This window comes from Caretta caretta, chromosome 7, assembly GCF_965140235.1.
Source record: "Caretta caretta isolate rCarCar2 chromosome 7, rCarCar1.hap1, whole genome shotgun sequence".
Taxonomy (NCBI): Eukaryota; Metazoa; Chordata; order Testudines; family Cheloniidae; genus Caretta; species Caretta caretta.
Window position 1 is genome coordinate 72,332,689 of NC_134212.1, and position 15,281 is coordinate 72,347,969.

Here is a 15,281-nt window from a genome sequence, read left to right on the forward strand (position 1 = left end):
GGTCAAATCTCCTTTCGTTATTCTGATCCTGAAACAATAATTCATCTTCTTGGTTGGAGAAAAAAATACATTTATTAAATAAAAATGTGTTTCTAATAACTATTTAAGGAGAGAGCTGATCATTCAAATAAGAAATGTGACCTGCCTGAAGGGTACAAGAATGATAGATGAGCCACATATAAGGCTTTTCTGAAATATCACAACATCCAGTCTGGCTAGTAAAAGTAATCATTCAATTGTTAAGACAAACTAGAGTTATTTTAATTTGGAATTTAACTTCCCAGGAATAAAGCTTTGGCCTCTTTTCCTGAAGACTCCAGGGAATGTGGGGGAAGGAGTTATTTTCAACATCTGTTCCAATAACATTGAAAAAATCTCAAAGGAAATCTTTTTCAGCAGATGCATAAATTCATAATTAGTTTTGCATAATTTCTCTGTTTATATTTACTGTACTCAAAGTATGTCTGCTAAATTCAGACAGACAACTTGATTTTCCAAACAACTCTCTGTCTTCCAAAATGTGGTGATCAGCAACAGCGTGAAACAGTGGCTGAGGATATGAGAATGTCTTTGTTGTACTTTCAACTTCTGTACACAAATGCTTAGGAGGTCATTACTTGTGCTTGTATGGGCCAAGTACTGATAACTATCACACTCTGACATGCCAGCAGTTGATGTGCTTCTCTCCCCATCTCTCAGTGGCATAATCCACCTACAAATTTGTTAAATTAAAAAACAAGCGAACACCCCATGCTGGAACTGCTTTGAAATTTTGACCTTCATATGGTCACATGGACCTAAATTTTCAAATGACTGGTGTTTTAGATGACCCAATTTTGGAGTTCCCCACTTCAAATAGTCCTGATGATCAGATAATGCTAAGTACCATCCCCCTCTTAAAATCAGTCCCTTTGAGGTTTCTCACGTTGGGCATCCAAAAACTCAGGCACCCAGAATCACTAGTCACTTTTGAAAATTTAGGTCCTGATGTTGTTTGTTTTTTAACTACAGTATATTGTCTGTCTAATTTGGGCCCTGATCTTGGAACTGATGGCATGTAAGTGGACTGCTGCATATGCATAAAGCCCCATTGACTATCATAGGGTTCTGTGCAGGCTAAGGATTCCACCCATCCACTATTATCTGCAGGATCAGGGCCTTAGATTAAGTTCGCTGGGGCTATGTATACCTCTACATACTGCACAGCAGTAAGTACGCTGAAGGTGCTTGAAAGATAATAAAATTAGCATCTAGGCAATATCAACCGACATTTGCAGCAACTATCTCCACAAGGAAAGCCTACACTGGTTAAATTCTACCCATCCTTGAAAATACAGTTGGGGCCATTAAGAAATAAACACTTACCATTGGTTCTTAAATCTACTTTGTTGTGAACAAATATATAGGTAATAATACAATAAACTTGTTTTTTTTTTATGGTGTACACTGTAAATTACCATAGATTGAATGATAGGATAATGGATTTGTGGCTGATTTAGAGTGAGCTGAGCCCACTGAGCCCAGACTGAAAATGATCAATGGCCCCATTAATCAAAGCCCACATTTAATGCATAGTGCCACCCCCCACACACACACACTCTTTTACTTGGTTGTAAGATGTTTCCTCCCCTTCCCTTAGGTGTTTAACTACTGGTTGGATGACATGTACCTCAGCAACCGGTTGGCTCTTCCAGTCAATTCCAGCCCTGCAATTATCTTTGCTCGTCAACATTTCAAGGATGTGAATGACCAGCTGAGGTAACGTATTAAAGACCACAGCTTTTGCCTCTGAAAAAAACCCTTTAAATATGCTACTCTGGCAAACAGACAAGTAGCTTGTTTGAACAAATGAGGGTGCCAGTCATTAAACCATTCCCTACTGTACATACTGGCTAGAGGCAGCTTCTAGTTTCACTCACGCAGAAACCTTAAGTTAAGAATTATACTTTTTAATAGAAAATTTTGCCATCACATTTATCATTTTAGACAAAATATACTAGTGGAAATTTTAAAACTAGGGATATTTGTGAAGCATCTTAAACTGCTCATCAGATACTTTCCCAAATCAGAGCTCTTTGCTGGGAAAAGAAATCCTGACTCCATGCGTGCTGTTTAGACTGGAACAGTCTCCAATATGCTACAGTTACAACTCAGCAAGCTGTAGCAGAGCCCTACATGTCAGCCACCCTAATCGGAGGTCTTTGCGCCATGCAGGAAAAACATTTGTACTCAGTTGAGCATCTCCTGGGGACTGATGAGTAGGGAAAATATAAGCCCAAAAGTTAGTATACTGCCCCATCTCCCACCATGTACCCCCAGGCTACGCAAGTGCTGGAAAGTGGGCACTAACTTTGCTAGTGTCAAAACAACCTGAAAGTGCAATGGAAACAACTGGGATACCAAGAACTAGTATCAAGAAATCAACACCCTCTGACAATACGATAAAATCCATTCTAAAACAACAGTGAGTGCTTTGTTGTCATTGATCAGATAACAGATTAATGTAAAAGACTGCTGCAGAGCCCAAAGAAAAGAACTTGGAGATACAATATTAAAACATGAGCTTGAAGAAAATCATTTCCAGGGCTCATGAAGAATTAGGCTATGTACAACAGAGCTGACTTGAAGGATAAGAAAACAGGGTTTGGGGGAGAAGGGTCCCTTTAACAGACAGTGTTTTCAAAAATTACTTTATATCAAAAAGTAATTGCATTACTCCTGATTATACCTGCTGCTGCACATAAAACCAACGAATTCTGGAGCCCTGTACCAGTATCCAAAGAACATTTTTGGTGTTGACCATTTCCCTATATGGATATACGGGTGGCTAAATTTATTTTAAAAAGTGAAAACATAAAGAATAAACAAAGTTTATACAAGCCAAGTACACAATATACATCCCCAGATGCTATTAAAAAAGTAAGCTTCCAATTCTCAACCTTTGCCAAATCTTTTTAAACAGCAATACAAAGCAAAGCTACTTTCAAATATTGCAGATTTCCTCTTTGCTTTTAGTACTTTCCAGCTGCGCATTACTGAAACACTAAATTGCATATGAATTTATGCTATTATAATTTTGAAAAACAGCCAGAACCTTGAAGCTGATCTGTATTATATTAAAATTTTGCATAGATAGAGCACCATGTCTTTTTTTAAACCTACTCTAAACATTAGAATAAATGTGCTTCCTCTTGTTACTGAATAGATTCACTGTGCACATTCTTTTCTATGAAACTGTTTTGCATTTCTCTAATGCATATGATGTGTAACATGCAAACACTTTTAGCATAGAAGATCCCATTCAGAAACACAGCAAATGGGCGGTCTGAGGAAATAATGTTCCTGCCCTACAGCCATGGAGCAAGAGTATATATTTCAGGACAGCAAGTACTTCAATACACCAGGTAGTATTTAAGTGTTTATATTGCTGAGACTCCTATCAAGGATGCAGCCCCCATCCCGTTCTGTAAACAACTACTTCCAAGTATCCTCTTGTGGTATCCAGTCTAATTTTGTTTAATTGTTAAGTAAGGATCATCATTACATGATTGTAAATTCTGTGGGGCAGGGATTGTCATTTTGTTCTGTGTTTGTATAGCACCTAGTACAATGGGGTCCTGGTCCGTGATTAGGCACTATGCTCATAAAAATACATAACACTAACTATATACACTAGTCAACAAATTCTTCCTTTGCATGTGTATTTTAAAATTAATCATAGCTGTTGTTTTTTTCTGTTCTTGCCAAGAGACTAGACTCTGTTATGCTGTAGAGCAGAGGTTCTCAAACTGTGGTCCGTGGACCACCAGTGGTCCGTGAGCTCCATTCAGGTGGTCCGTGAAAAGTTCTCTCTGAAGTGCATGCCTGGATGGCCACACACGAGAGAATAAAGGGCTATCCACCTAATTAATGGAGTTGCGCAGGCAGGGCTCCACTAATTAGGTGCCTGGACCCCGGAGAAGACACACATGTAAGGAGAGGTGGTGGACTTGGGGGGAATAAGGGGTAGGTGGGAGGAGGCAGTGGGATGAGAAGAGGGGATGGGGGGAATCTGGGATGTGCAGGGCTGTGGGGGCCAGAGAAAGAGGCAACTTTTCCCAGCTCCAGGGCTGCAGCTGCTGGGGAGAGACGGCCCTCCTTCCCAGCCTAAGCTCTGTGGCTGCTGTGGCGGGGGAGAGAGGAATGGGGCTTCTGTGGTGTGGGAGGCAGGGAGAGACCCCCACTCCTTCCCAGCCCCAGCTCGGGGGCTGCCATGGCGGGGGAGAGAGGGAGAGCCCCCCCTCCTTCCCAGCCCCAGCTCGGGGACTGCCGTGGTGGGGGGAGAGAGGGCACATCCATCGCATTCGAAAGATGACTACTGATATTAAAATATGAGTTGTGTGCTTTTATCTGTAGAACCAAAAAAAATTAATTATTATTAATTTTTTTATATAGCGCTTTTATCTAAAGCGCATTACAATAGTTAGCTAATGGTACAAAATAACATTTGGAAAGATCATTAAGTGGTCCGCCGAGACTCAGCAATTTTCAAGTGATCTGCGGAAAAAAAAGTTTGCGAACCACTGCTGTAGAGTATAATTGATCTTTATGGGCCTTCTTGGGCTCAGGCTGAACTCCCAGAAATGGCACCAAGTTGCTGCATGGCAAAAGAGTGAGGTTATGTCTATTTTTCACTTACAGGTTTGCTGCTAATCTCATTTCAGGAGTGCTGGATTATAAAGCTTTACTGGATGCGTAAGTATTTTGGAAATAGAATCACTGACTGACTACAAATATAAAGAGCTCTGATTAGGAATGCTTGGAGGTGTCCAAAGTCAGGCTACATTAGGCCGTAATTCGTTGGACCAGTCTAATGTTAGGAACTGAAATGGTTCAGGTATGGTAGCTTTGGCAACACCATGGTAGCTTTACATGCTTCTCCTTTATGACTACAATATGAGGTGCCAGTTGAGGATTCTTCATAAGTCATGTCAGTCATCTGTCAGATACACAGTTCAACCTACAGTACAATGTAAAAATCTGACTAATGTGACTGTTTCAGATGTACCTAAGGAGTCCATCCTCTCCAACCACAGATCAATGAGTGGCAGTGTCATAGCAAAAATAACGAGGAATCCTTGTGGCACGTTAGAGACTAACAAATTTTTGGGGGCATAAGCTTTCGTGGGCTATTACCCACTTCATTAAATGCATGGAGTGAAAAATACACTAGGTAGGTATAAATATACACCACATGAAAAGATGGGAGTTGCCTTACCAAGTGGGAGTCAGTGCTAACAAGGCCAATTCAATCAGGGTGGATGTGGCCCATTCCCAACAGTTGACAAGAAGGTGTGAGTATCAACAGAGGGAACCAGCCACTCCCAGTCTTTATTCAGGCCTAATTTGATGGTGTCAAGTTTGCAAATTAATTCCAGTTCTAAAGTTTCTTTCTTGAAGAATGGCCACTTTTAAGTCTGTTATTGAGAGTCCAGGAAGATGGAAGTGCTTCCCTACCAGTTTTTGAATGTTACAATTCTTGATGTCCGATTTGTGTCCATTTATTCTTTTGCATAGAGACTGTCTGGTTTGGCCAATGTACATGGCAAAGGGGCGTTGCTGGCACATGATGACTATATCACATTGGTAGATGTGCAGGTGAACGAGCCTCTGATGGTGTGGCTGATGTGGTTAGGTCCTATGATGGTGTCCCTTGAATAGATATGCAGACAGAGTTGGCAACGGGGTTTGTTGCAGGGATTGGTTCCTGGGTTAATGTTTCTGTTGTGTGGTGTGTCATAGCAAAGTTTGCTAACAGCCCTATGTATTAACTTGAGAACCACCAGTTTAGTAAACTCCCTCACAAGTATCTCTACAATTTTCCATATTTCTGATATTCACCTCTCCACCGTGGTTAAATTTGTTAAGACATCCCCTATCCCATCCCAAAATAATAAACCCCACGAGAGGAAGCGTAATCACACCAGGTTCTACTGCTGGTATTTAACCAAAAAAGTTGTAATCCATTTTTCCTGTTGTAAATGTAGGAAAATATCTCCAGCAGTCCTTGAGAACTATTAATAACAGTATTTTACATATATAGCACCATTCATCCAAAAGAATTTTACAAACTACATTCCAGCAGTACCACTGAAATGCATCCACCCAAAGAATGGAATGTGGCAGACAACCAAGGCACAGTACACTGCACCATAATGGAGGAAGGGAACATTTTCAATCATGGGATAATGAGAGCTCCCTTGTCACGCATCCTGACCAGCATTCTTTTGGGCCAGGGAAAGACAAAGTCGATATTTAGCCATCTGAGGTCTCACCTAGGGTGACCAGATAGAAAGTGTGAAAAATCGGGGGGAAGGGGGGGGGAGGAGGCAATAGGTGCCTATATAAGAAAAAGCCCCAAATATGGGGACTGTCCCTATAAAATCGGGATATATGGTCACCCTAGTCTCACCACCTGTGAATTGACTATAAGAAAAGAAATTGGAAGGAGTTGTTGGATTTTTTTACTTCAAAATCTAAAACTATTCAAAAACTTATCACACTTGATTGCTCAGGAACATGTGCTTTTGTCTAAGATAAACTATAGAACTGTATGCCATATCTGCATATCTAAAAATACAGATGTTGATATGTTATAAACTACTTTGTCGCTACATCTTTACATGACAGTATGGTATGCATCTGTGAAGAGCTAGGAATACATATTGCTTAGCAAAGATGTAAAATTTTATCTTTAATATTTTGACCTGGGTTCCTTGATCTAAAGAAGACTTGTCACAGTATTCCTTGCCTTTCTTTAATAATTCTTTACTCCTTTGTCTATGAAGTTCTACTGTTGTTGCTTACCTTTGGGTACCAACACTAATATTTCCTCATTATAACTATTAATATTCCAATATCCATTGTTGCCCTTTTACAGCCATAGGATAATCAATGTAATCCTAGCATCTTTTGAATCACTACATAGGCAAACACAATAGGCACAAAACTAGTATGCAAAAGCAGTGCATAACTTTCCGAAGTACAGTAAAAACTTTATTATTTGGCATGTTGGTGGAATGGTGGTGCCGGTTAGTCAAAAGTTCCAGTTAAGTAAGAGTTATACTTATCAATGGAATACCAATTTTCAAAGAAATAGAATACAAAAAATGAATAAAATATAAAATAGTATACAGGTACTGTACTCACCAATCCAGTAGTAGTAGTGCACTGCAGAGTGATTGGTTTCTTGAAGCACTTAGGTGTATACAGCTAAAGTTTTCTATACAGTAGGTTATCTTATGACACTATGATATCTTATATCACTATGGGCTGCGCATGGCGGACACCCAGATCACTAAAAATAAACTTAACACTAAAACTATACTGAACATAATTTAATCTTTGATGATTCAGAAGGCACTTCAGGATCTTGCAGTGCTTTGGCGTCATCATTATAAACATCAATTATCATTGTAGATGTAAAAGGTGTAGGAGATTGCGTTGAATCTTTAATGACCCTCTGACATATCCTTGAAGCTGGTGTTTTGAATAAATCTCTGGTATCGGCTTGCTTACTTGTCTTCCACCTCTTTTGCATAAAAGTAGAGTGTAGAATATGCAGTTGCATAACCTCCTGGGCAGTATACTAGTCCCAGTTACTAGATTGAAGATTTGTATTGGGAAATATCAGAAATGCTGGTTAATAGAGCTTTCTGGTTGATAAAGTGCCGGATAACACAGCTTTTACTTGTATGTAGTTTTAGCTATGTAGATAGCCCAGTTGCCTGGGTAAAGTATTTCAAACAAAGCCTAACTTAGACAGACAAAAATATTATAACACAAGAACATAGCTTAAGGTATTAAATCAGTGCAAGTTTTGTTGTCGGAACAATATAGTATAATGTCCCCTTCCTAAAATCATTATAATCACAGGCTTTCTTATCATCATTGTTATTATATACTATTCTTGTAAAAATAGGCCCAAAATGAGATTGGGAATCCATTGGGCTTTGCACTACATCAGAATATAAGAGACTGTCTCTGGCCCAAAGAGCTGACAATCTAAATAGACAAGACAAAGGTGGAGGGTGGAAAGAAATGAAGTATTATTATCCCCATTTTACAGATGAGGACCTGAGACACAGAGAGATTAAGTGACTTTTCCAAGGAAGTAAGTCATACAGAAAGTCTATGGCAGACCTGGGAATTAGACAACTTTCTCCTGGTCTAGTATCTTAACCACAATACCAGCAATTTCCCTGTGGCCCCTGCCTACAATGACAACTATTTTAGTTTCTACTGCATTGACAGTATAATGTCCTACAATCTGTAATCAGAAAAGAAAATATTCCACAGAAAAGTAACCAGATTTTGTTCTGGTCACTAAAGAGGCACTTTAGTGTGTATTGTTGCCAGACTCCTAGCAATTAAAAAGGATCCAGATGCTAAATTTCAGCCTTTACTTCCCCCATGTGTCACACTAAGGACCAAAGTTGTTTGGTAGTGTCAGATTAACTCCTCACAGTCAAGATGATTCCCCTCCATCCTGCACATTCTACTGATTTCCTGAGGTGGAGATGTTTCCCTTAAACATTCTAAGCAACTCTAGCCTGGACTTCCAGTACAAACCAAACATGGCCTTCTAGGGCAGAGATGGGCAAACTACGGCCCACAGGCCACATCCGGCCCGCGGTCCCATCCTGCCCGGCCCCTGAGATCCTGGCCCGGGAGGCCAGCCCCCAGCCCCTCCTCTGCTGTTCCCCCTCCCCCGCAGCCTCAGCTCACTGTGCCACTGGCACGATGCTCTGGGTGGCGGGGTTCCAAGCTCCTGGAGCGGGGCGGCGCAGCTGCAGAGCCCGGCCTGACCCGGTGCTCCGTGCTGCGCGGTGTGTGGCTGGCTCCAGCCGGGCAGTACAGCTGTAGCGCCGCCAGCCACAGGTACTCCTGGCAGCACGGTAAGGGGGCAGGGAGGGCTGGATAGAGGGCAGGGGTGTTCAGGGTGGTGGTCAGGGGGTGGGGGTGTGGATGGGGTCGGGCCGGCCAGAGGACGGGGCACAGGGGGGTTAAATAGGGGCAAGGGTCCTGGGGGGGGCAGTTAGGAAGAAGGGGGGGTTGGATGAGGCGGCGGGGGGCAGTCAGAGGCGGGGGTACTGGGAGCAGTCAAGGGACAGGGAGTGGATGAGGCAGGGGTGCATCAGGGGGCAAGAAGCAGGGAGGGGCAGATGGGGGGGGGAGCCGGGCCACACCTGGCTGTTTGCCTCCCCTAACCGGCCCTCCATACAATTTCCAAAACCCGATGCGGCCCTCAGGCCAAAAAGTTTGCCCGTCCGTGTTCTAGGGTGCATGTCAACTTCAGATGTTCAGCTGACTTTCATTTATTCTACAGAGTTTTGAGGGTCCTTTCTAAGCAAGCTCCCTACTCCTATCACAGGACTCTTGGGGGTCCTTTTGTTTTGTTTTGTTTTTGGATGGGCAGGGGCTACATATGTGAAAGATTTTATACTGGATGAGGAAAAGTGCAAGTGTACTGTATATTCACAGATGATGAATATATGTTGCAGTCACTGATTTGCATGCTCTGCTATTGTTTGAGTCTCCAACACATATTCATTGAATGCAAATACAATTGCTTAATGAATATGCATGAATCTGCCAGGAATGATGTATTTAACTTTGGTATGGGAATTCATCTATTTCCTTACACTGTAATCTTGTTTTTATTATTCCATTTGTATTGTACCTAATCTAATTGTAACAGAACAAAGGACAGATTAGATTTCTTTTCCTTTCTGTGTCTCTCTCTTTCTACTTTTCTCTGGCTTTGTTTCTCTCCCCTCTCTCCAGCAATGCTATACCTGTTGATTTTGCTCGTGGACAGCTGTCTGGTCATCCTCTCTGTATGAAGCAATACTATGGACTCTTTTCTTCCTATCGTCTTCCAGGCCATACCAAAGATACTCTTGTGGCCCAGAAAAGCAGCATAATGCCAGAACCAGAGCACATTATTGTTGCTTGTAACAATCAGGTGAGTAGACATTATGTTTTTAAACCTTTTCCTCTTTCCTTCAGAAATCGGGTATGCATAAATTTGCTTGATAGCAATGTAATAAGATCATTGGTCCAGGATCCCATTGAATATACAATAGATGATGGCACTGGACTCAGTCCTGAAGCCCATACTCAGTTCTTATCAGTGATATGCTGCCAGCAGTTTAACAAGAAGCTCCCATCGTTTTGTTTCCTTCCTAGCCCAGCTTACATTGTGAGTACACTGCTGCAGCGAGGATGGATGTGGGACTAGGGAAAATACTAATTTAGTTTCCACTCAAATAAAAACACTTCTCAAGCAGGGAAGCAACACCACTGGCAAACAAATTTATACAATGTGCATTTGCTGAAATGTTTATATTTTAACCTGAAAACTCTATTGGGTATATTGGCATACCGCATAGTGTTCAGCATGTATAATTTAGAGTGAGGGTGGGAAGAGAAGAGACCTTCTACAGTACCCCTCCCATACAGCATTTGTTTGCAAGTTCCTGACATTTAGTACAATATGGTGCATTCCAAAGGCAAAGATTTTGCTTTTTTAAATGTATTATAAGGAGCAGAGCTGGTCACAAAACAGGATTTCTCTTCCACAGAAAATTCTGACATTTTGAATTGTGTTTTCTTTCTAAATCGAGATGAAAAGCCAAAGTTTCAGAATCATTGGCAATGTCATGAGGAAATTTTCTGGATAGCTTAAGGCAGCATCCTTGGAATCCCTGCCTGCCGGCCTGTGTGGGCCTAACAGAACAACAAGCCAACAGAGTAATAATGGGAGGGCAGAAGATTAAGGAACCTGTGGGTGGTGTGAAGAATGACATGTCTATGGGGAAGGAACTGGCAGTGAAAGTCTATTTGTAGGGGCTGAAGATGGATAATCAGAGGGAAAGAATCTGGTCATCTTTTTTGTGGTGTGGGTTTTTGTTTTGTTTTTGGCAGGAGGGGAAGTTCTGGTAGATCTAGGTCCCAACTGGTCTTAATCTGACCCTGTCAGTTTCTCCATCAAGGTGGTTTGGATTAATCTGGAAAAGCATCCAGACACCTGGCTGTTTATCCATCCACAATAGATCACTTAATCTTCTACAGTTTACTTATTGCTAATGGTCAGCTTTTGAATGCTGGCAAAACTTTAGAGAGCAAGCAGCGTAATTTAGCACATAGTAAATGGGTTATAAAAAGCTCTGTGGGTTCCACATGTAACAGTATTGCATATCCCTATGCTATTTTTAAAAGAGCTGGGACTATGGAAATTATTAACATGCTTCCTGGTTTTAATGGCTCAGGTGTTTTTAAACTTACTCAAACAATGTAAACCTTATTCTGCTCTCACTCCATTGTAAATCAGGAGCCACTCAACTGAAGTCAGTGGAGTTACACTGGTATCAAACCCAAACACAGGTGAGAGCACAGTATCAGGCCCCAGCATGTTAGCACACCACTTCTCTCAGCCACGTAATTCTCATTGTGCAGAGCTGCAGCACCTCCAGGCCATCCCACATTGAGCGAGATGTTTTCTTACAGAGCTCAGTATAATCTGTCTGTGATCCTTCTGACTTTTATCATTTCCCTGCAGTTCTTTGTTTTGGATGTTGTAATTAATTTCCGCCGTCTCAGCGAAGGGGATCTATTCACTCAGTTAAGAAAGATAGTCAAAATGGCAGAGAATGAAGAAGAGAGGCTGCCTCCAATTGGTCTACTGACATCTGATGGAAGAACCGAGTGGGCAGAGGCCAGGACAATCCTCATGAAAGGTTAGCATCGGCAATCCCAACCTTCTCTTCTTCATCCTCATCATCATCATCACTTGTCCTTGATGGGAGGTGATCCTTAAGGCAAATAGATGGCTAAAATCTCAGCCATGTTGTTGAATTCCTCTAGCATGAGGAAGTTCAATTCTTGTATGATTTTGAGCCTTCAGCTGTGTAACTCCAAGGGCAATACCATGTTGCGAGATTTCATCCCATGCTTTGTCTTTCATCTGATAAATTCTGAACATACCATCAGAGTTTGTGATTTGTCTATTTCTTCATGGTCAAACTGTGATAATGAGTACAATGCATCCGTAGGCTTTAGAAAGTGTTGGATAGTCTAGCACTTTATGTTTTACACTGTGTTCAGACTAAAGCAAGGTAAGGGAAATTTTCCTATTTATCTTTCTCTCTGGACAATGTTGGAGTTCATCTTCCTCTCTGAAAAATGCTAAATCATCCCTTTATCTCTGGCTGAGAGATACTAGGAATACTAGATACTTTTGTGCTATTACGATTAGAAATGCACCAAAGTTTACCAAACAGCTTGTCATTTCAAAATATTTCCCCAGAGGAGTATACCCATTTCCCTTTTAGATTACTGATAATGGCTTTTCACACAATCCACCCACCCTCAGCCTTCATTACAACTAAACAAGAAAAATGGAATTTAAGCATTAACTTTTCTATAAAAATGCATAGTATAGAAATGATTTTCTGGAGACCTTCTGCCTATAAATTACAGTGTTAAGTATAGATTGGAAAATTCTCTATCTTTTTTAAAATCAACATTATTGAAGAATAATTAGGCTCATTTCTTGTAGTGTTTCTTCATATTCAACCTGATTGTCAACTGGTGTGATCAGTGTAACTCCATTGAGTTCAAAGGAAGTTAAGCCCATTTTAATCAGCTAAGGGTCTGGCTCATTGTGTTTTCATCCACTCAGGATCCCCAGGAACATTGCCTTTGTAAGAGGGCTGACTCTGCAGCTCCCTGCAGCTTACCCTCTGTTACAGCAGTAGTATCTGTTCTGTGGATAGAGAATATCTTATCAAGGAAGTGCCAATCTGATACCATTGTCCTGCACTAAAATTGACTTGTGTTTAGGAATGTCATCTTCTGCAATGTGCCAGCTTGTTGGAATGCCCAAAGAGTTAATGTTCTTGGCTCTTCTCAGGGTTCCCTCCCAGCTAACAGAAAAATCCTTTTGTTATGCAGCTGCTCTTTCTCCAGGCACAGAGACAGAACCTGAAGCTCTAATCAGCTTTAAAAAAAACCCTCCCTGTTTTTCAAACAAAGAGAAAAATTTGTCCTTTTAAAATCCTGCTGTGCTTTTGGTTCAAAAATGATCCCACCGCTCTGCCACCATGTCAGGGTTCCCTCCCCACTCTGAACTCTAGGGTACAGATGTGGGGACCCGCAGGAAAGACCCCCCTAAGCTTATTTCTACCAGCTTAGGGTAAAACTTCCCCAAGGCACAAACTTTTTGCCCTTGGGGGGTACGCTGCCACCAACAAGTGATTTGACAAAGAATCAGCGAAAGGACCACTTGGAGTTCCTATTCCCTCAAGCCTTACACCCCATTTCCTGGGGAGGCTTGAAAATAATATCCTTACCAATTGGTTACAAAGTGATCACAGACCCAAACCCCTGGGTCTTAGGATCATAGAGAAATCAGTCAGGCTCTTAAAAGAAACAGAACTTTATTAGAAAGAAAAATGGTAAAAGAAGCACCTCTGTGAAATTAGAATGGAAGATAATCTCACAGGCAGTCAGATTCAAAACATAGAGAATCCCTCTAGGCAAAACCTTAAGTTACAAAAATACACAAAAACAGGAATACACATTCCCTCCAGCACAGCGAATTTCACAAGTCAAAAACAAAAGCAAAATCTAATGCATTTTCTAGCTAGATTACTTTCTAACTTTATAGGAGTTGAATTGCTCGCTTTCTTGATCTGTCCCCGGCCAGAGGCATCACACAGACGGACAAAACCTTTTCCCCCCCACCCAGATTTGAAGGTCTCTTGTCTCCTTATTGGTCATTTTGGTCAGGTGCCAGCCAGGTTACTTGAGCTTCTTAACCCTTTACAGGTAAGAGGATTTTATAGTACTGTATCAGAGCTTTTTAACTCCTTCCCTTTAAATTCTGACAGCTCTGATTTGATTCTTCGATATTCTGATTTTTCTTTCGAGTCAGTTAACTTTGGTTACTCAATGGCTCAATACTTTTGGCTAAGTATTCAGTTGCTTTCATTGTTGAGTCTTGTGTTTGCAGCACCCTTTCACTCTCTGAGCGTCATTCCTCCAAATTCCTGAGCAGCGAGCAACATTTCTCTTGATGTGGTTTGTAAATAATCACTATGTAAACACAGAACTTCCAGTGAATTTCTGAGAGAAATTCAGCAAAGAAAGAGAGGCCAGCTAAGATGACAAATAGGATATCTAGATGGAAAAAGAGTTATTTAAAAGACCAGATTCTGAAAGAAGGCTTCAAACCTCAGAGGTTTCATGCTAATGTTCGTCACAACTGAGTGCTGGAACGTATATGAGCAAAACCAGACTCTGTTTCTGTGTGTGCAATTTTATGTATGCAAACACTTTTCAAGTATTGACACCTACTTGTTCAGGTGAGAGATTGGAGCATCTGTATGTGGAGGCACAGGAAAGGATGTGCAAAACCCAAGACAGACAGATTTTGCACAAGTAAATGTCATGTAGATGTTAGTGCATGTCAAGGCTATGAAAGTTTGGTCCCAAAAATCAAACCTACCTCCTTTATATTTCCCTATTGGATTGGTAGTCAATTAAGAGTATCCTTGGGGAAAAAATGGTTTTCCTAATTAAGTTTACCCCAGCATTTGTGTTATTTCCCATTCTACATGCAGGAAATTCTGTAAATACTATGGTGAAATAAATGTTAATTCTTTTTGTCACGAATTGTAACCTGTATCAGCCACCAAAACACGAAGTGCAGGAGTCATTTCAGAATTATTATTAAAAGAGCCCCTCTGCTGAGACAAAATTTCACCAAGCTGCTAAGCTCTTTTTAGATGGAAAAATAGTAATTAAGGACCTGATCCACAGCCCATTGAAATCAACAGAAAGATTCTCATTGGCTTCCATGGGCTTTTGTTCAGGCCTTTATCAAAATATCACAACATTTGGGGGTACAAGTTTACATACAGCAAAATGGTGGCCATTTTTGTATGAACTTGTAGGAAGAGAACATTTTCTTTAAAACATTGCTATTTTTTTTTTGTTTTCCATAGTTCCTTTAAATCCACTTTTCATTCTGCTTTGCAAATGGTCTGCTCCTTGGATTTCTACTTGCCATACATTTTGAGCCTGTGCTAGAAGGAAATACACATTTTACTTCTGCATGTATGCAAGGGATATAAGTGTACACATTTCATGCCCTCTTATTGCTCCCCTCTCATAGCAAATAGCTTATCCTTTGATCAGAGTATGCTTCTAATGATAAAAAAAAAAGTCTGTCTTGT

The 15,281-nt window shown here is 41.0% G+C and overlaps 1 protein-coding gene and 1 long non-coding RNA gene across 3 annotated transcripts in view; one reads left to right on the forward strand and one right to left on the reverse strand.

Annotated features, from left to right (window-relative positions):
- Window positions 1-15,281, reverse strand: part of LOC125639823 (uncharacterized) — an 85,882-nt gene that overhangs the window by 41,205 nt on the left and 29,396 nt on the right. The gene's annotated exons all lie outside the window — the stretch shown is intronic.
- Window positions 1-15,281, forward strand: part of CHAT (choline O-acetyltransferase) — a 51,025-nt gene that overhangs the window by 10,548 nt on the left and 25,196 nt on the right. For both annotated transcript variants that reach the window (XM_048857543.2, XM_048857542.2), the window contains exons 4-7: window positions 1,640-1,758; window positions 4,681-4,734; window positions 9,826-10,006; window positions 11,603-11,780. In XM_048857543.2, the coding sequence (XP_048713500.1) occupies window positions 1,640-1,758; window positions 4,681-4,734; window positions 9,826-10,006; window positions 11,603-11,780 (532 nt within the window). The remainder of the gene's footprint in view (window positions 1-1,639; window positions 1,759-4,680; window positions 4,735-9,825; window positions 10,007-11,602; window positions 11,781-15,281) is intronic.